The sequence below is a fragment of the Cheilinus undulatus genome, linkage group 1, assembly GCF_018320785.1.
Source record: "Cheilinus undulatus linkage group 1, ASM1832078v1, whole genome shotgun sequence".
Lineage (NCBI taxonomy): Eukaryota > Metazoa > Chordata > Actinopteri > Labriformes > Labridae > Cheilinus > Cheilinus undulatus.
The window spans coordinates 18,225,055-18,247,179 of NC_054865.1; the positions used below are offsets into that span (position 1 = coordinate 18,225,055).

General features: G+C 38.3%; 1 protein-coding gene across 1 annotated transcript in view; it reads right to left on the reverse strand.

Moving 5' to 3' along the window:
- Positions 1 to 22,125, reverse strand: part of LOC121512451 (CUB and sushi domain-containing protein 1-like) — an 821,118-nt gene that overhangs the window by 185,560 nt on the left and 613,433 nt on the right. Inside the window, exons 26-29 of the mRNA XM_041791732.1 lie at positions 17,685 to 17,876; positions 7,435 to 7,561; positions 6,670 to 6,881; positions 2,368 to 2,559 (exon numbers count right to left, since the gene is read on the reverse strand). Of these exons, the coding sequence (XP_041647666.1) occupies positions 2,368 to 2,559; positions 6,670 to 6,881; positions 7,435 to 7,561; positions 17,685 to 17,876 (723 nt within the window). The remainder of the gene's footprint in view (positions 1 to 2,367; positions 2,560 to 6,669; positions 6,882 to 7,434; positions 7,562 to 17,684; positions 17,877 to 22,125) is intronic.

The following is a 22,125-nucleotide window of genomic DNA, read 5'->3' on the forward strand; positions in this document are numbered from 1 at the left end:
AACTGACCAAATGAAGAGCCATTTGAGAGCCAAACGAGACTGGTGAGACTGGTGGCTCATCAGCCACCAGGAAACTCGGGTAAGATCAGAGTTTAATGTGCTAAAGCATGACAAAACTGTACTAAAACAAACTGGACTGCTTTATGGAAATGTACCATACATGAGTGTTGTGTGACACCTCTTGTCCAGGCTTTAGAAGCATTTTTAATTCCTGCCTGCTGCCATTTCCTAGAGTTTTTCAAACCTTCTGTGCCTGAATCTTGTACTACTTTCAGGTAGGGATGCACCGAAATGAAAATTCTTGGCCAAAACCGAAAACCGAAAATGAGGAAACCAAACAAAAAAACGAAACAATGAAAGAAATTATTATGCCAGTTATTAGTACCATTTTATTTATGGCAAAGACTGTGTACCCTACTAAAATCAACTGCAATTGCATAAATTAATATTAATGCTTCAAAGAATAAATAAATTACAAAATTATGTAAATATTGTTAAGCACTGACATTCCAACATTGCACAATATAAAATAAAATAAAATAAATTAAAATAAATTAAAATAAAATGTTTATCTTGACCCCACTCATGTATACATTAAATCAGTCATGTACCATCTGTAAAGTATTTTTTCAGCCAAGTTCCCCTAAACAGTGCAAAGCTTTTTTGGCCAAAAAGAAAGACATTAAACAGTTCTGGGACAGCTGTCTGATTTATCACACTTTGTAACTGATGAACAATTTTAAATTACAAATGTTAGATTTTTTTTATTTTCAAACATTTTAAATGTTAAAAATGCATGACTAAATTCATGGCACATCTTCTCATCACTAAATGTGAGAATTCAAATAAATGTAGTGAAAACAGTGAGTGGACAGGCATAACACCATTTAAACCTAGAAGTGTGCAAAGCACTGCTTGGCTACAGTGGTCTCTTGTGAACTATTTGGACATAAAAACATAGAGCTAGAAAGAACTAAAAACATGTAAATAATTAACTAGTTATAAATAAGACTGCTTAGTACCCCTTTTAGAGATCATAATGAAGATCTCCTCTCAAACTGAAATCATGAACTTAGTTATAAATCAGCATTTCACAAAAAAATAAATCATAAACCTTTTTATGAATGGAAAGATGTGAATACAGTGATCGACAGGCATGCTCCAGTGTGGATCAAACCATCCTGCCATGGGGGAGACTCAGGGGGTTTAAGGTTGATTAAATTTAATAACATACAAAATATAAACTCCACTTAATAAACTTAAGGTCCTTATACTCCAGACGAAATTTTTTCATGCAAATTATTCATACAAAATATTTAGGTTTCGAACCTGTGGTGAGCCAATCCAAGCCTCCACACCAGCGACATCATTTCGTAGCGCGACATTGCTGCGGATATTTTTTCAAAGTTTTGCTCTGACGAGCACACATGGTGGTGGTGCTGATTTTTAAGGCAGACAGAGGATCAGAAATGTCCTCCTCTCCGACACCATCTGATGTTTGTCCTCCCCATATCTATCTATAGTCAGTGCTTGTGTTTTTGCCTCATGTAGCCTGGTAGAGAGGGAGACAGGCAGCAGGCAGCCCAACATGTCCATGTTAGCGCAAAAGCGCTACTCACACAGCGTACCCCCTGGAGTACCTTCACGTATGCACACCCCTATTTGAGAACCATCGATCCAAGAGTGTGCTGGCCGCGTTTTTTGCTTGCTTCATCACATTGTGTTTCGGCCTTGTTGTGATAAAGGTCTTTCAGTGGCGGAATTTTCGGTGCATCCCTACTTTCAGAACACAAAAGTAGCTTAGGAATTAACAATGTTTATATTTTCACACTTTTAATGTTTGGGATAGTCATAAACAGCTCGAAACATGGCCTTTTGGTAGAGTTTCTTTATGCAGAAATCATTAATTGCAAAAAGTGTTTCTGCTGCATCCACAAAGAACCTATTAGGTAATCTCATTCCAACACATTCATACACATTTACACAAACTGGAGTTACTATCTTCCTTATGGACACATTGACATGTGATTGTAGCACCTGGGGATTGAACCTACAACCTTCTGTTAGGATGACTGACTCTACCTGCTGAGCCACAGTCACCACAACATTTTGTAATCAATTCAAACATCTAAAGAGAAATATGAGAACTTAAAAAAGAAAGAGCAAAGAACAGAAACAAGGTAATAAAAAGGATAATAGAAATAACAGTAAAATCAATAAAAGGACATAAAAGTAAAGAAGGGAAATAAAAACAGTGAAAAGATATAAGAATTCTAATGAGGAGATAACACATTGAATAAAAAAAATAAAAGCACACAGAAGATATATAAATGGGCAATAATTCCAGTCTGTGAATAGTATACCTACCTATACATGTTGGAGGATCAGGCTGCCAGTAAAACCGGTTATCTAATCGTACACATGTGATGGTGTCCTGGCCCTGCAGCTGGTATCCTGGATCACACTGGAACGTCATGCTGTCTCCAGGCTCTTTACTGTCCCCATAGCGAGAACCATTGACAGGGATGCCGGGGTCATTGCAGGTCGTTGCTGTTGTTGCTGCGGAGTGTGAAACAGGGACAGACGGATGTTTAGCTGCTATTAGCAGATAGGCGGAGAGCCATTTCTGTCACTGCAGGATGCTCCACACAAAAAAGCAAATACATTAAAGCGTGTAGCATTTGGAGTCATGGTGAATATTGCTAAAGCTTACCCTCACTATCCTAATAATGACAGACAAAATGGCTCTATTTATTATTAATAAATGTCAACTCGGCTGCTAAATACATGGATCTTCCTCCAGGTTCAATCCAATTATGTTGGGCAATGTTTGGTTTTTTAATTAATGGTTCCTCGTATCAGACTATGGGTTTGTCTCGTAGAAAATCAAGGCAAACAGCTCGTGTGAGTATTGAAATATGCTACGTTTAGTTTGTTATTGTGATTTTTTTTTTTAACTTATAGGATAACAATAAAATAAGAGGCCATTAAAAGGATCAAAACTGTGAAAAAAATCCCAAACTCTACATAAAAAATGACTGTTTTAGTAAATACTATTACCTCTGCCTTAGAAAATCAATAAAAAAAGCAAATATAAGAAGTCATAATCATAGAAATGGAAAAAAACAGTGCTCTGATTAGTTTGTAAGTGAGATCAAATGTTTGTTGTTTTAAAAATGGAGAGAACTGAAAAGAGTACGTCAGGAGGAGAGTAAGAGACACAAAGCACTGGATGTAAATATGTAGGTCTGCATTCATTTAAATATACCTCTCTGACAGACATGTGCTGTTTATTTTTGTTTTGTTTTGTTATGTTTGTGTGTGTCAATAGTGTATGCATATGTATGAAAGCCAAAGAGCAGGTGTTGGATATAAACAGCTTTGTGAAGAGGAACAAGCCCAAGAATTTAAATAAGCAGCTGTAAAGGTGACAGTCTGCACCCTTACTCTCTAACTCTTTGTATTCTGTGTCTGATTGATTTGGCTGCTGCAGTGGTTTTGGTCATGTTTCTACAAAGACACATTTACATCCAAGCAAATTTAGATCAAGCAAATTTTGCATCCAAAAAGCAAAACTATTTTGCAGGATAGCCTTTCTTTAAAAAGACTGGCAGATAGCGTACCAGTATAAGATTATGAAAAATAATAGATATAATGGATATACCAACACACCCAACTCACAATACAACACATATTACAATACTGGATTCACTATATGACTACATGATGATTCTTTTATAAATAAGCCTGATTAATTATAGGCTTACTATTAATTTGTAATAAATTATTCACAATTCATCACATATGTCAATAAATTCAGAAAGACTGAATTACTGGAAGCCTTATAGACAGCACTGACAAAATAATCAGAAATGACATGTTTCTGAATGTCATCTTAACATTTTATTACCTTTTGAAACAAGAGAAGTGGAGACCAATGGGAGAATGTAGTCAATCTAAGATAGTGTTAATCCCTGGAATATGGATTTGATCCATAGAATTATAAACATTCAGAGCACAGACTATGTTTTACTTGTATTCCAATCCAAGTTACTAAGCTGCTTTAAGGCTGCTTTCACATTAGGCCCAGTTTCTTCGAACTGCACTGTGTCACCCCGCTAGCTTGCTTTCAAACTAGCAACATAGATCCGTGCCCCAGCCCACTTGCGTATACACTCAGTCTGAATCAGCAGGTGGCGGTATGCATGTAACTGGTGTACAACCGCACCAAGGAGGAGAGAGGAGAGAGAAGAAGAAGCTACCATGGCAACCACTCAATTATGGCCTGAGTGAAGATCGCTTTTGTTTGAACCCTCAAAAAAGTCCATCCTGCAGCCATGGAGGATTTAAAATCACTTTTTAATTTGCCAGCACTTTGCTCTTCGTATCTGCACATCTACGTGTAGCTCAGAAGATTAAATGGGCTCGTGTGGCGCAGATAAAGCTGTTTTTGAGTTGACAGGAGACTTTTTATTGCCTTTGCATCTCATCTCACTGACTCCAACTTGTGTTTACCCGTAAGGTGAGTCACAACAGACTATTTATTAGCTGGATTCTGAGGATATCTGTTTTTTAGTGAGGGAAAATGTGAACAAACTGCTGTGCTTAGGAAAAATGTTTAGTTTTTATGATGACGTCATATGGCTGATATGACGCTCGTACCCGGGCTCGGTTGCATTCACATCTGATGCGGGCTCAAGTGCACTTGGATTCTGGCCCAAGCCCCCGGTGTAAAGCCATCTAAATGGTTTTGTGATGGCATTAGAGTGTGATTAATCAGCTTACATTCTATAATCGTATTTTTAGCCCCTGTGATTGATTAATAGAAATTAATTGACTCTAATTTCTAAGGGTGTGAATCTCTCCTTCTCTCTTTGAATTCTGATTCACAGGCTACAATTTGAATAACTGAAATTTCATTAAAATACAGACTGAGTTCGGTTCAGTCTGATCCAGTTTGATTTGGTACAAATTGATCATGGAATCCAAATAGATTTTTGCTTTAACAAAAAATTAGAAATAAGGGGAAACAAGATCTTTCATAGTAGTCTGAGTGTCAGTGAGCTTATTTATAAAGTTTTTTTTCACACTCACCTGCCAAGGTGTCTCATTTTGGCAGTGAGTTGGGAGATGAATATTTAAATGAGTTTACTGGTCCATAAATCTCTGTCCTTCTGTACTTTTAAATTTTATATTGTGCTTCATTAATCCTATTAAAAGTAAAAACTAAATTTTCCCAAGAAGTACAAATTAAAGCTAATTCAATAATTAAAGAAGATTTGGATAGACAGAGCTCTGTGTGTCTGCTGGTACAGGAGATTACTAAACTCTCTGTTTACTATCACATACAGTGGCTCAGGCGTATTTATCATGTCACCATAACAATTGTTTTGAGTGAGACATTACTGCTGTAAACCCTGGGAATAAAATGAGCTGTGGATACCATGAAAACTGAAGTTTTCTCATAGTTTTAACTAATGTAAGTGTTTATGTGTGGGTCTGCTTGTGCTACATTTAGCGTTAGCAGGTGAGATTTACCAGTTATCAGTTAACCGATCCAGATTAGACACTGAGTCATAGTCAGTCATAGTCATGCAGTGTTGCAACACGTTTCAACATATCACTTCAAATTGTTTTGTTTTCAGTTGAATGGCCAGGTGTTGTTACATCACTCATGATCTGATTTTTCCCTTCATTTTTATCATAAATCTGTTTCATTAAAGCAAATATAAGTAACTTTTCCTGCATAAAACAGTGGTTTCAAAGTTAGTCTACCAGTAGGATGTCTACAAGGGGAGCAGATGACGCTAAAAGAGAAAAAGAGAAAGTGACTGAGCAAGAAGCAAAACTAGTCTAAAAAAATTGGACTCACTTTTACATGTTGGCAAGAGTGTCTTCACAATGCAGGCTGGATGTAAGATGCTGACCTGGCTATTTTGCTGTTTGACAATTGAGTAATGCACACACCAGCAATTTGCAAACATCAGGCTATAGACACTAGCTGAGTCATATTTGAGCAAAATCCAGTAACATTACTGTGGCCTGTCAGAGGATAAGGTACTTTGGCCTCTCACAATATCGTTTTCAGGGCGAGGCATGAGCAAAGTTAGTTTTATGATGTGTAGTGTCCACCAAACAGAAATTCCTACATACTGTGGCTTTAAGATAGTTTATCTTAAAGAGGCATATGACCCTGCCTTTAACTAACTTGAGTAATTTCAGCAATAGATTTGTTTCTACATGTCCTGATTCCTCTTAAAGAGCCACATTTCTCTGGTGAGATCCTTCAGTACCTCTGAGCCTGGGTCCCAAAGTGAGGTATTACATTTCTAATTTGATTCTTTGGCTAAAGGTTTTTCAAAAATCCTGTTAAGTCCAGCATTATTTCCAGATTAATTACCTTGTAGCCAATATAAATGAGGTTTATGTAATAACTAAGACACTGTATATGTGATGACTGCTGAGTTTGTTAATTAGCTAATTTAATTGCTAATTAAATTCAGCTTTTCCTTCCTAAGTGGATGCGGGGGAATAACGCTGTTATAGAGTGAGGCAGACCACCCAAATCAGTGATAGTATGATGCAGCTTTTGAGTGTTTATTTTAAGTATTTCCTCTAGTATTTCATTTTCAAGATTAACAGCTCAAATTAACAGACAAGTCTACTTACTGGAGAACTGAATAGAAAATCCCTGCTTGCTGATGAAATAATCAGAGTCAAACTGAAGAGTGAGTATGTTAAAAGTCGAGTGGATGTCTTCAGGTAAGGCTGGGCCGGACCATTCTTTCAACAGGATGCCCCCGTCTGATGGCCCAGATGGACCGTCCCAAACTCTCAGGATATCGTGGCCAACTTCAGTGTCAAAGACGATGAAGTGGAGGCTGACAAAGCAAAACAAAAATATTCAGAAGAGATCAGTGATTAGTATGAACATATGTTCTTTATCCAGCAGTTTTAACATGAAAACATGAAGCTGAGCTGACAATAGATGGAGTGTGTATAAATACACTCACAGGAATGTCAGCTGTGGCTACGATGTGTTTAGAGACATGATGCTGACATAATGACTAATGCCTAGTAATCTCCAACACAGCAGTTGCTTTGACAGTGAACATGTATCGATAATTACTAAATTTATCACTTCATGACAGTCTGGTGTTTTGTTTTTTGTTTTTTTTTAGCTTACAGCCTGTTTGGAGGGAGGATGATTTTGTTTTTTTGCCATTTATAAGGCTCTTACTGATCCCGTTAACATCGTTTGAACCTGTAAGATAACCCTATCCAGGCCAAAACAAAGCACCTCCTCAGATACTTGTCTTGTTTTATTTTGTTTTGATAAAAAAAAGAGAGTAAAAACACACTTGCTCTAGATAACTGCAGGCCATCATCATCCTCTCAGCAGCACCAGTGTATATCCCACTGCTTCATAATTACCTGATAGTCTTTCCTGTGTCAGCCTCGATCGTCCAGGTGCAGTGGAGGTTGTTGTCATACGGAGCAGGATATCCCGGAGACAAGATCCGTCCAGACACTGCTCCAGTTATGTGACCTCCACATTCCGCTTCAAGGACACAGACAAAGGGGGACACATTACATAATACCCCTGCTATTTCACTTAGCTTTAACTGTTAAATACACAAATCCAGTCAAAGATACAGATTCATTATCTAAACCAAGTAAACACATTAACAAAATCCAAAAACTCAAACACTTTTACACCAACCAGTCACACAATTTACTAAGGCTGAGTCCACAGACCTAATGTGTTAAGGGTATGATGCTATGACTAAGCTTTCCTCATTTTTGATGATTTATTTACAAGTGCTTCTTTCTAGATGGAAGTTTTCACAGCTTTATTTGGTCTCTCCCCAGTGAGACATTTACAATGACCTAAGCTTAGCCAAGCTAAAATTAGACTCTGTCTAACTGGGTCAAGTGGGGTCTTCTTTAGCTGAAACAGCTCTTGAGGTGTTTGATGACTAATCCTGGAGGGGATCTGAATTGTCCAAGAATACTTAACAGTTGAGATCATTTACTGTTTAAAGGTGTCAGATCATTCTCTTCTTCTACCTTCGAACACAGTCACCTTTGGTCTAAATCAGCGCTTCTCAACTGGTGAGTGAGAAGCACTGATTTAGTCAGGACCCAGAAATAAGCTCTTTTCAGTGAATGTGTGCCAGGAAAAAATGTGGAAGAAGCTCTAACTGGACATAGGGGTAAACTCATCAATGTATTTTAAGGTTTCCAACATTTATGAGTAAATTTCAGTATTTCTCTGGAGCTTCCTACTTATTTATCTCCTTTTCATTTTAACATTGCTGGTTTTTCCAAGATAAAAGGGAAATTCCTCTAGAATTTCCATGCTGTCTTGGGAAAATGGAGTAAAATAGAATAAATACATGTGTGTCCCTCTGTAAGGAAGGACACAGAAACAAAACAAATTATTTTTTTCTCATCTCTTTGTTCAATATGTTCCATTAGGGGTACAAAAATTGTAAAAATGAATTGGAGTTGCTGAACATTTTCAAAAATCTGGGTTGTGATTTCTCACGATGTCTAACCAGTTGAGAACCACTGGTCTAAATGAAACCTCTGTGCTTTGCTGTGGTCAAAAACAGAACGTGAACCAAGCTCCGGAGGAGTTTTCGACCCTGTGTGAACCACCTCTAAACAGCCGTTCTTTAATGGTCAGTTCCATGTGTCTCTTTAAATGCAGATGACAAGACTCTTGCGCCACTCTTCCCATCTATGAGGTGTGCCGACATGAAAGCAGCTGTGTGTTTTTATGGCTGTGGATGTAGAGAGACTACATAAGGGGCAGGTATTTTGATAATGACTCATTGTGATGTCACAGCGAGCACAGATTCAGAACAGACCATAAGACTTCATGGTTTCAGGCTGAACACAGACAAAGGACTGGGTAGAAATAGCAGATACCAAAATATTGGTGCAGAAACATGTTTGTTTTCTGACATTTGATTTATTGTCCTCACCAATCAATCCAGTAGAGGAAGAGTAAGTTTAATAGGGGGAGTAAAAGCAGTCATATTTGATGTTTGTGTTGAGGCCATAGAGTGTCTTTAAACTTAAAGGTGCTGAACATTATCTTCAACTTGACAGGACAGAAGATCAGTTTAAAGTTAGGCACCTGGATGTGCCTCGATATTCCCCTCTGTGTATGTATGAAGGCCTTGGATTAACCCGCAATTTCCACATATGACAACTGCACTGCGCACCGAAGTGCCGGGGGTTTGCTCCGACCAAAGGTGAGCGACCTCGCCCACTGGAAGCATGTCTAGAGTGCTGCGAGTTAATGCAGGAAAAGTATGTTAACAGTGGACAATTTTACCTTTTGGGGTTAATTTATCATCCTCCATAATATTGCTTCCGCCACTGGGTGTGTACATTAGAAAGTTAAAAGATTAATGTTTGCTTAAAGGATCTGTGGTTTTATGTAAAACTCTTTAGCAAAATGTCCTCAAAAATTAACTTTTCCTCATCAATGGTGCCATTGTAGCTCTGTGACCCACTGACCTCTCAGGGACCCTTTGCTCTCGCTGCAGGATGAGACATAATGTTGATATAGTGATGATGTAGGATCAGCAGTCCACACATTGTGTTGTATTTTAAAATAACCGGATATTCTACGCTTGTGACTTCCTGTTTAGAGCTTTCTGATTGTCAGGAATTGGCGGCAGGCGGCGCTGAAAATAGACCTGCAGTGTATTCCGATCCCAGAGTGGCGCTCCAGGGACGCGTTGCTGCTGGTGAGCATGGGCAGTGGAACTGCTCTCATAGGCAAGAGAGGGAGTGATTTGCTCCACAGTACAATTCGATGATGGATCACGCCACGGTCGCTGTATGTGGATATTGGAGGTAAGGATATAAACTTTAGGACATATGTGAGTCACAGTGAGGTTAACCACTCATATTTTGGGTTAAGTATCACTCTAGCATTCAACTGACTGTTAAATTTAGTGAATAAATACATAAATGGTAAATGATAAATGGACTTGGATGTTTTAAAGTGCTTTTCTAGTTGTCTGATGACTCAAAATGCTTTTTACACCTCAGGTCCTACTTACCCTTTTCACCCATTCACCCCACATTCAATCACTGATGCAAAGGTTGTTTGTACATTAGCGATTAGTATTAAATAATCCCGTTCACATGCATCCATACACATTCACACAGCAGTGAGAACAATCAGAGGCTAAGTGTCTTGCCCAGGGACACATCTACATGTAAATGTAGGAGAAGAGGATCAAACCCACAACCTTCTGGGTGAGAGATGACTGACTCTACCTACAGTGCCAAAGGTGCCTAACGGTTGTCTTTCTTGTGTTGCAGCCATCTGCAACCATATAGCAGCAGTACAGTCTGATGCTACTGAGGATGTCTCCTGTGTTTATGTTGATAATTGATTTAAATATCCATATTTCATGTCACTGTGCTCATGTCGCTATCATACCTTTCTGGTTTGGAAAGGTTTTCAACGAGTCAGATTTTAACCGTGTCCCCTTGTTTGAACGTTCAGAAATCTCTCCTTTCAAAGCAACCAGATAATTTGGATCATATTTCTTGATCTTCTTTCCCTCCCTATTACTGTTTCAGTTCATCTCCATAAGAGGCGGCTCCTCTACTTTGCTGTAAATTACTGTGAGGTGTGAAGGTTGACCTGAATGAGAATCGGTTTAGAAAGGCTTGAATCATTAAATCAACCTTGAATTTTCCGAGCTCCTGCTATACAGTTTCAAGGTTGGCAAATAACTTTGATGACTGTTTCCCCTTAGGGATCTCCCTATTGTGTTCAAAGTTTCATGAAACAAGCTGCTTAATGCACAAGGGAGAACAGACTTTTTGTGTTATTTTTATATTGTTTTCAGTGGAGAAGAGCAGGGGAGATAGCAGCTCGCAGGGGAAAAAGGCTGGGAGCAGATTTTAAACTAATCATGGTAGTACAAGGTATGCATGGCTGCCCACTGAGCCAGCAGATCGCTGCTGATTAGAAAACAGTTTGGTGAAGAGAAGGCTTTGTGTCAGCATGTGCATCGCATGTTTGTGTGAGTTAAGAGGGTGCTATTAAAACAGCTCTGCAATCTACGATACCATGACAACCTACTGCTGTCGCATAACCCCGGGCAAAATGAATCCAAACACACATTCACATAAAACACATAGACACAAAGGAAGAAGTAGATAATAGCACACAAGGCCAGCCACTTACTTGAAAACACTTTCAGTAATGTAAGGGCATGCACACGTCTGAATGCACACACCCACTCACACAATAAAAACCATTCTTTTTCTGGTGGTTGAAAACCTGAGAGGTCTGCTGTTATCACGGAAAGCAGGTAGAGGCGGTTACAGGGCTGGGGAATATGGCCCACAGCTTACATCAGGGTTTTTTTCTTCTTTGTGGAAATGGTATGTAAAAGTGATAATGCACTTACATGCAAGTTTAAGTATTACAACCCCCATTCCCCTCCTAAAGCAAGCCTACGATGACATACTGAACTAATCTGAGCATAAGCTCATGAAAACTGTTATTATAAGTATCTCTGTGATTACAAGTTTGTAACTGCACCTGCAGTAGTCAGAAGTAGCACGTTGATCATTGCTTAACTAAGCTTTAGCAGAAGTGCCTGTCAGTGCATGGAGCTATGGTGTTTACAGCTGCTTCTCTGACCTTAACTGCTTCTTTGAATCATCATGGTCTTAAAACAAGCAAGTCATCAGCACTTATAATCAGAAGTACATTCACCTTGATCTAATCTGTGATATCAACAATAAAAATGCAAGTTTCTATCTTTACATAATTACACCTACTTGTGAAGTCACATAGAAAAACAGATCTTGTTATCTTTACTCAGTTCCATTCTGTATTTCAAAACACAAAATACTGCATTACCCGTGAACCTTCAACGTCCCCTATAGTGCATTTTGGGTATTTCTAAATTAGTAATAAAAGCTTCAGGAATAGCTGAACTGTTGACTGAGGACATGGCAGTGATAGTGGATCAGAATGGTGGATTTCCAATCCGGGGGATATGTAGGCAGAATTTTCCCATGATGCCCTCGGGCAGAGTCTTTACATGTGATAATATGCGTTCCGATTTGAAATGTTTTCAGGGGAGTTTAGCTGTTGCCTGTTTGACAGTTATCACAGCTTGGATTCCTTTTTGATGTTTCTGCTGGACTATAGCTGTTTTTGTTGTTTAACACTTTTGCACCATGAGTGAAGTGAGCACTTCCTGACAATAAGTTTGACTGTCTGTCTCAGTCTTTCACAAGGACACTTCTGCATTCTTTGATCACCTAAGTTGTGAAGTGAAATCAGGAAGTGTAAAAACTCCATTAAATACATATTCTACTAGTACAGTAAAAGATGTGTTAAGGATGCACAAAGTATCAGAAATAAAGTCTAGTTTTGTGTAATCCACACAATAAAACTTGGTTGATTTTACAACCTAGTTTACTCTGGGATTCCTTAAAATCACATTTATCAAACACGAAAAATTAAGTTCTTTAAAGAAAGACTACTTTTGTCCACCCCCCCCCCAAAAAAAAAAAAAACTGCAAGTACATGTTACTTTTTTGGTTCACAAACTAAAAAACTAAATAGTATATTATGCAAAATTAATCTGGCTAATCTACGTTAAAAAAATGTGCAAAAAGTTGACTACATTTTTTTAAAGTATATCTGGCCTGACTTTTATCAGTGAGTTTAAACGCACTTTTAGATGACTGCTGAAACCATTACAAAAAAAAAAAAAAAAAAAAAAAAATTGACTGCAGCACTGGGCTCAAGAAGGAATCTGCCATTGCAGTGTGAGTACAATGTGAGTTAAAGCCTCAGACAGGCTTTATGTTGCAGTTTCAAAATGTTATTTTACATATATATTTTTAAAAGATTATTCTGGGGGCTTTTTGCCTTTATTCTGATAGGACAGCTGGAGAGAGACAGGGAACACAGAGAGAGAGAATGGGGGAAGACAGGAACCAATCAGTGCCAAGACCAAGAATTGATACCGACCAGTACATCGAGGCCTACAGCCTCTCTTCATGGGCGTGAAACATGCTGATGGAGGGCCTAAGACTGAGCTGTTGTCTGTCTCATGTTACTCTGCTATGCTATAGTACATGACACTGTTGTATAAATCCATTCTGAGGCAGAAGTTATACCAGTGACAGTAATAATACTGATTTACCACTGCTAAAAGCTATAGGCAAAATCACAAGAGGATGAAAAAAAAGGAGTAATTTATAGAGCGCTGGCCAATGACAACTGCTTTCTGAAAAAGAAAAGGGTGAAAAAATAGCAGATATGTACCTATGTGAATAAAAAAAAGGTATGGCATGTTTTCTGTATGAACAGAGTGCATAAAGACACAGAGGCAGACCCACTCTGACTAGGAGAGAGAGAAGATGGTATAGATACAGCCTGAGGCAAAGCCATCTTCTCATCTCATGCTCATACATACAGATGTGGGACAGACGCAGACAGACAGGGAGGTTGACGGTCACGGAGGCAGAAAGTCAAACGCCTCAACAGACAGAAAAAGGAGGGAGGTACAAAGCTAGCTATAGAAGTAGTTAGCCCAGGGCTCTGCTGGAAAGTATTCTCCTGGCTGCTTACCTGAAACAATGCAGCGACAGAGCAGCTACAAATTAATGACTGACTGCAGAGGTACACACTCACACCCTGAGATTTACACACATCTAACCAAAAATGCACTAGCTCTCATTCATACCCACATGCACACACTTTCTACCCAGTTGCCATTAGCAACCACGTCAGGCCATGTCCCCGCCTCGAAGAGCTCAGGTGTGCTGGCAGGTTACAGCGACACAGGGTTTGGCTCTGCAGCAGGGAATTCCAAATTAACAAGTGCCAAGTGCTCACATCAACCCTACAAGGTAGCAGTGCTTACAGGGAAATTGCTTTAATGTGTAAAATATGCAAAGCCACAAAATATTTATGGACATGTAGGAATTAAGGGCTTTAAAAGAGGCAACTTTGCTCCAAGGATTTCATAGCTATTTAGGAACAATACAAACAAACAATTGTCGAGTTCATGCCTCACTGGTGTTTGCTGAATGACAACAAGGACTGAGAGTCGCTGGTTGCACGTGCCATATCTAAAACACAAAAGTACTTTCACAGGTCTGTAAGCAAATAAATAAAAAAAGCTTTTCACAGCACCTGAAATGTTTGGCACACTCCTCTCCGACCTAATTAAGAGCTGCCAAGTGCCAACCAAAGCTAAATCTGCCCTCTGGCAGCTCATCCACCTCAAAACCTGGGAAATATTCAAATATATTCTAGATATGCCAACTGAGAAACCTTTATTTTTTCCATTTTCAATGTCAAAAAATACAAGGCTGATATTGTGGGAGTGCACAGCAGCAGCCACTTAAAAGGCTAATTATTATTATATTATGCTTCCAGGAAGATCTCATTGGCTTTTTCTACAAACTCTCCAATAATTTATTACAAGACTGGTTGGTTTTCATTTTAGATTTGTAAGACCGTGACAGCCTGTAACAGTTGTTTTTATGTCCCCTTTTTAGAAATTTATTGCCATGGCATATGTTACCATTATTTATATGCTGCCTACTCTATTCAGTCAATAGAAGTCAAAGTACTTTGTTGTTTTACCAGCAAACTCTGAAGTTAAAAAATTACGCCACTTTGTGAATGCTCCAAAATTCTGGAGGCCTTATTAGCATGCATATTAAAATGATTTAAAAAAAAAAAAAAAAGGTTTTAATCTAAGATTTTTTTTTGGCTTTTGTGCCTTTATGATAGACAGGACAGTGAATAGAGTCAGCCACTGGGGAGAGAAGGGAATGACGGGACAGGAGCTACAGTCTAGATCCCAGGCTGTCTGCATCAAGGACAGAAGCCTTTGCACATGGGCTAATCGGACTCCACCACTCGGCTACCAGCAACCAAAATGCCCTTTAATACAAAGGATATAAAGTTGTTGACAGCCAGGTGCAATCCCTTAATTTTTATGACTCATCAGTTTTTACTTTGGTAAGGCTAAGAGTTCAACATAATTAGGAGTGCTGCAGATTTAACTAGCGATGTAGGCGAAATGTTGCTGTTTGCTAGAATACTAAAGGCCTGCCTTGACTTCAGCTCTTGCAACTACTGCGACTGCCATGATTTGGCCTCCAAACGTCTCTTCAGAAACCAGTGGGAGACATAACTAAGACTTAATCAATACCGTCTGTGGTTTTTAATTTGGCTGATTTACTGTTTAGGATTCAATATTATCATATTCACAATCATTTGATACTTTCAAGCAGTCTCTCTCTGCCTTCTTTGTGGAAGACTTAGGGCTCTATTTCAACGGAACAAGGTGTGCTGTCTGAAGTGCATGGTGCACAGCAGTTTGGGTCATGCCCATTTACATTTTGAAGTCTACATATTACATTTAAATTTTCCATTTTGAAGGTGCACAATATGGGCATGATTCCAGGCACAGAGCACAAAGAAGTGGGACTGAATGGGTTATTATGGATGTATTTTTAGAGTAATATGAATCCGGCCAATCCAAGTGTCAGCTTCCTCTAAGAACCAAGCATGTATGCTGACTTGCACAATGGTGTTTAAATGGCAGATTTTAGTTTTTTATTATCAATATCAGTGGTTCTCAACTGGAAGGTCGAGAGCCAAAAGTTGGTCGCAAAGCTCTTTCCAGTGGGTCATGAATGTATACATTCATGAAGGGAAAAAAGTCTATGTATGGAAGCCCAAAGTTGATATACAGTAAATTAATGAAGATTTTTTTGTATTCTCATTATGATGAGTAAATTTCAGTATTTCTGCTTATGCATTTCCTTTTCTTTGAATAACAAAGCTGGTTTTCCAAAGGTAACACTAGAACCGCCATGGCAGTCTGACGGATGATGTGGGATTTTTGGGATTCAGGAGAAAATCCCTTAAGAAATTACCATATTTCTTCCAAATGTCAAGGGAAAATGGAGTAAAAGAGATGTATTCATTCATGTCCTTCTGTATTGATTTGCTTTGTAAACATGTTTTGTCTATTCTCTTTGTTCAGTCATGTTTTGTTCCAGTCAGAGTCCAGTTGTAAAATTTTTTTATTAACTTTCTCTCAATTCTGTCATTTGGTGCATGGAAGTGTGTCAGTGTGTGCTTTTAAATGCACTAGATGGGAGTATACACTGAGGAGAGCAAAACAGAATCAGAAAAAAAATATATGTCCCTCAGCTCTCTGTTCTATGAAACATTTATTTGTACATATTAGCAGGGGGCTTAACAGGGCGACATAAAATCAATGTATGTTATTTTGCACTGCTATCAAAGGATGGGAAATTTACTTAGATGACTTCCAGGAAAATTTAGGGCTGCCAATAAATCTACACCAGACATCTCATAGCAGAGACAAGATGATATTATGATCAATCTTACCATTAGTTTCACTCATTAAATGGTGGGTCATGAGGAGAGTCATTCTTTCCTTTTGCCACAGGCTTAATGTGTGAGACTCTTGTTTGAAAGTTTAAATATGTTAAAACATTGATGTCATTGGTGAGGACAGGGGCTTGAAAAAATTTTCTTTAGCGAAAGGGGGACCCATCAGAGAAAGTTTGGGAACCACTGTTATTAAGACAAAAGCCATTAGTACAAACAGGGGCAACAAGTTCATTTGCTATTTGAACAATGTAAGCGCACAGTGTTAAAATTACAACTGTATCAGCTGGAAAACAGGAAAGGCATCTGTGCTTCAGGACAAAATGCTTGGTGCAGGGTGTACAATAGGGCCCTCAGGCAGAATGATCTCAAATCTGACTCTGACTACCAGAGGTACTTTTATTATAATTAGTCATTTCATCACAGCTGGTGTGTTGTTAAGTAAACTAGCTTAGATGACAATGGTTTGGTTTCTCCAGGTGGAGTTCTTGCTGCTGTGTAGACACAAAAGAAAGAAAGAATGAAGCCATCTATTTTTGGTTGTAACATTAACCCTCACATGTATGCACCTTCATTTAGTCTGCACTGTCCAGTTTTAAAACCTGAGACAATTTCTGATGAGCTAATATTGTCTTAAACCACATAACTCTCTAGCATCCTAAAACAAGTACCTCCTGATGGAATATTCTACTTGTGGTGCATGCTGAGAATAGAACACAAAGTTAATGTATCTGTCAGAGTCCTTGACATAAATTCTGCGAGCACCTTCAGGGTACAAGAAAGTAGCTTGGCTTACATTATAAATTCATCAAAGTTCAATTTAGACTGTCATCCTCTATTTTTGCACCATAACCATGCCATTCCTAAAATACCCAGACGCCAGGTGCACTAAAATCTCACGGCTGGTGACAACCTGCTGTCCAAGCACAGAGAGCCCTGTGTGCACAGGTTGATGGATCAGTGAGAGCTGTTGTGATGCACAGTGGTGAATTAGTAATTACCCACAGAGTGTTGAATCAGCCAGAATACACCTGTATTGACTCAATCACTAAGTTTACTCACTCTTTGTTTTAAATAATTAGGTTCTGTGTTTTGAGAAGCTTCCACTAGTGCTTCTTACAGCATTATTTTTTATTTAATAGTATGAAAAAAAACCTCGCTGTTTAATAATCCAGCCTTTGTTGTTTTTAATTATTGATGATCCTGTAACTTAAACATGTATTCGCATACTAACCGATACAGGATGGGAGTGGTTTGTCCCAGACACGTCTGTCCCCGCTCAGACAGGTCAGTGTACTGCTGCCATGAAGACTGTATCCAGGGTTACAGGAGTAAAGGACAAAAGTGTTGGCAAAATGACCGTCGTCCTGGATCTTATAGCCGTAGCTGGGGATGCCTGGCTCCTCGCAGCGTACAAGGTCAAAGCCTAAAAAAAGACATGCAGATACATATTCAGATTAGGTACCCTTGGTTATACATTATAACACTGCATAAACAAATAGACCGATTCAGCCCTAAGAGCACGTAAGGTAAATGAAACCTCTCTTGAATTCCACTGCTTCTCACAGTTTCCTGCAGAAATTTTAAATTTAACTCAGTCTTGATGTAGCATAAAAGCTGCAGTGAATTCCTCTGCATATTCCATCTGTACATGTTTCCATGACACTTGAAGTAACTGTACGCACTTCTCCATCGTTAACAGCTTTGATGATGTGTGGTGAGCAACATCTGCAGTTGTATTTATGCTTGAAAATGCGGATCTTTTACAGAACTGTAGGAAAAAGAAAACAAACATCAAAAAATGTATCACTGATACTTTTAGATTCCACACAGACAGATATACAGCGTGCACCTGGATGAGCACAGCGCCTTCCGTGATTTCTGTGTTTGTAGATAAGCCCTCCTGGCTGCATAAACATGGACACAATGGTCACTTAGACATTTCTTTCCCTCAGGACAACCTCTGATGAATAAAAATACATCCTTTTGGATCAGAAATATCCAAACTGACATTGAATGGAAAAGTTTCAGTGAACCACTTTTTGTACAGCTGTGGCTCAGTGGTAGGAGGATTGGCAGTTCAATCCCAGCTCCTGCAGTCAGCATGTCGAAGTGTACTTAGGAAAGACACTGAGCCTCAAATCATGACATGGCCAGCATCAAGTGAATATGTACCAGTGGGATTAGTGGTCACTTTGCGTAACATCCTCTGCCGTCAGTGTGTGAATGTAACATCTAGTGTTAAATCTATTGTTGGACTGACACCCATTATTAGTAGTGTATATGACCAATAACTGATATCTGGAACTTACAGTGCTTAACAAATTTATTAGACCACCCTAACCCTAACCAAAGTAAGGTTTATGCCACAGCTGCCCTAAATTAACAGCATTGGTAATTAGCAAAATCTTTTTTTATGTTTCTGCAATGGTTAATACACCAAGATGTAGAAGCTCTTTAACCAAAATGATATTTTTAATGCTAAAATATAATTATTATTTTTATCCATGAATTTTCAAAATGACTGATTTACAAAAAAACCGGAAAAAATAGCAAAGCACATTAATATTTCTTGATTAATATGTCAAATTATAATTAATAATTATATTATAATTATATTATTTATTATTTACTTGCATTCCTGAAGAGAAAAATTAGTTTTAGTGGTTGAATGTTGTGCTTGATTAATTTCTGACTTCTCAGAGAAACCCAGTGAGCCGGCTCAAATTCGGGTGAAATCAGTTTGAAATCCCTCATTCCTGTTCAAAATGGTAAAATGTAGAGAGCTCACTGAAAATGAAAGAGTTCGCGTTAAGAACGTCATGAGGCTAGATGGTCTCTGAGACAAATATGACAAGTGGTCTAATAAATTTAATAAATGCACTGTACATGCATTTGTTATGGTAAATAAAATGTACTTAACTGAGAAGAAAAATGTATGTATGTTAAAAAATAAGGAAAATAAAACAATTAGCACTAGCTGCACTGTCAACAACACAGTAACAGCATGAAACAGGAAGTGATGCTGGGTGGATGCTGGGTGCTGGGTGTCACTGACATTTTAAGTGTCAGTGACACTTAGAGGCCTTAGTGATGATTGGCTGGTAGTTTTATTACATCAAGCCAGTCAGACAGTGTTGTGGGCAGGACATGAGTGAGACTGTAGAGGGAGAAAACCAAGCCAGAAGGGAAGACACACCTTGCGGTAGAGTAGCTCATCTTTGAATAACTGATTTAGGCAAATCATCAGGAAAATAGAATGTGAAAATATTGGCATCAGTGATTGGCCAGGCCGATAATCAGTCTACCCCTTGTTAAAAGACTTTCAGTGGTCAGAAGACAAGAAAAAGTGATTTGATTATAGCTACAGTTCATTTACTGTAAACTGATTCTTCAAATCAGTTTTCTTCTTGTATGTAGTCCAGCATTCAGCTTTTTTCCTGGGTGGAAAAAGCACCCAGCTGAGGAGGCAGAGTCCCTCTCTACTTTTAAGAGCAGGCTTAAATCCTTCATTTTGATCAAGTTCAAAGTTACAACCAGTAAGGACCATGGGTCTCATTTATAAAACAGTGCATGGAATCCATATTAAATAGCACATGCGCGTACAACTCAAAACTGGCGTGGGCCCAAAACATTTCAGATTAATAAAACTTCACGTATGCACATCTTCATGTATGGTTCTCTTTATGATTCCCAATTGCGATGTGCAAACTTAGATCTGCCACCTGTTCTGCCCTTTATGCTGCTGCAAAGGCTCCAGTGGTGAACCACAACAGCAACCGTAAGAATGTCAAAGAAAATAAACTTCTGAAAGCAAAAGAGGAGCTACTTGTGAATGAAGGTGTGGTCATACAACATCGATTGCTAGTTTGCGACAGCAGGAACATTCACAAACTAAAGAAAAAAACAGACTGACACCACACTGCTGCTTCACTCACGCGCTCCTTACAGTGCCAAAAAATCCACCTTTCACCATTATGCACTAGTTTCACTGCAATTTTTATTTGTTTATGGGCCCATGCTGCTTTGTTCAGATAATGTTGGATCTGTCTTCCACTATAGGATATTATTAAAGAGAATTTTGATGGACCACTACAGAGTATTTTTAAAGAAGAGTTTGATTGAACTAGTTTTTACTTTCTTTGTTGAGCACAGCATGGACTATGATTATTATAATATATTTTGGTTGTGTGAAAGCTGTCTTGACCTAATTTACACTTTTCTCAATAATATGATTAAATACATGCAGGTGATGCTCTCAGTGACGAGAGAGCAAGGATGGAGCAGACATGCCTTGTCTCTGTTTACTCTGAGTCTCACAGCACAGTAAAATTTATTCAGACTAAAACATAACACTGTAATAACAAGGAAATATTAATAAAAGTACTAGTGCTACGGTCTGCAGTGTTCGCGCCTCTTGGTGTTTGGATTTCTACATGATGACGTTAAGGATTGGCCACCTATGCTCTGGGTGAATTAAAGGTAAGACTTTGATAATGAGATGTATTTTTAAGATAAGTATTAACACATTACAGCCTTGTAATTGCTAGTAATAAACATACAGTAGATTTACCATTGTTTACTGACATTGTCAGATCTGTTTATTCATTGTCGTTTGTTAAAAAGGATTTTTTTTTCCCTCTTTTAATTCCCTAAATGTTACTCATTGCTATGCTAGCAATGTCTGAGAGCTGGGAAGGACAAACCAAAAAGTAGAGTCCATATTTGTTAGGAATTGGTAGAATAAAAATGTATTGGTAAATTGACTGATTTATATAAGCTAACTTATGAAACAACTAAGTGGAGACATTATTTTCCAAAGATTCAGATTTAAAATGACTTTTAAAAGACTGATGCTATTTATTAACCTTACATTGACCACCAACTGAAAATTAAAATAAATAATAAACAATCACAATATTGCTGAGACATCTATGTATTGATCTTATATTGTCAAAAATAAAGTCATTAAATAAATTTTGAATGATAAAATGCACTTTTCTTGATAAAGACCATGTGTGGCGTCTTTATTAAGCAAAGAGGGGAAGCTAAAATTTTGGATCTGAAAGTTAAATTCTGAATTTTTCGGTTAAACAAAAGGTTTTCTGTAATGTCTGAACTGTATCAGCCTGAAAAAATGGCTTTTTGTTTTCTCCAGTTTCTGTGGTCTTCCAGAAGGTCTTTTGTAAACCTCTTACACAAACAGAACATCATTTCTTACCCTCTCTGCATCCTTTTCAGTGAAATAGATTTATCTTCTGTTAGGGTTTCTTGTTAATGACTTTAGCAGATGTTTGAACTCTTATCACTCAACTCTAGCCTGTAACACTCAATATCATTAAAGATGCTTTACCCAGTCTCTGACCCTTCTTCAGAAGCTATCACTAGATACTTCTCTTTTTTACGCCTGTTAACACCTTCTATCAATCTCTCTTATCAGTCCATCAGCTCATCCATGCCGCAGAACTTCACAGAAGGTGTCACCTGCTTCATTTTAAAGACCTGAAGAGTAACGGCTGTCTAATGGTTTAACTGACATACAGCGCATCCATCTAGTATCCGTATACCTATCTTACCTCATCCCTCCATCCGGCTGCTCTCCCATTCCAGATGCACCACTTTCTCACCTCCTTTTAACGACTTGCAGATAAATACTCTTCTAATAGCCTTTTTGA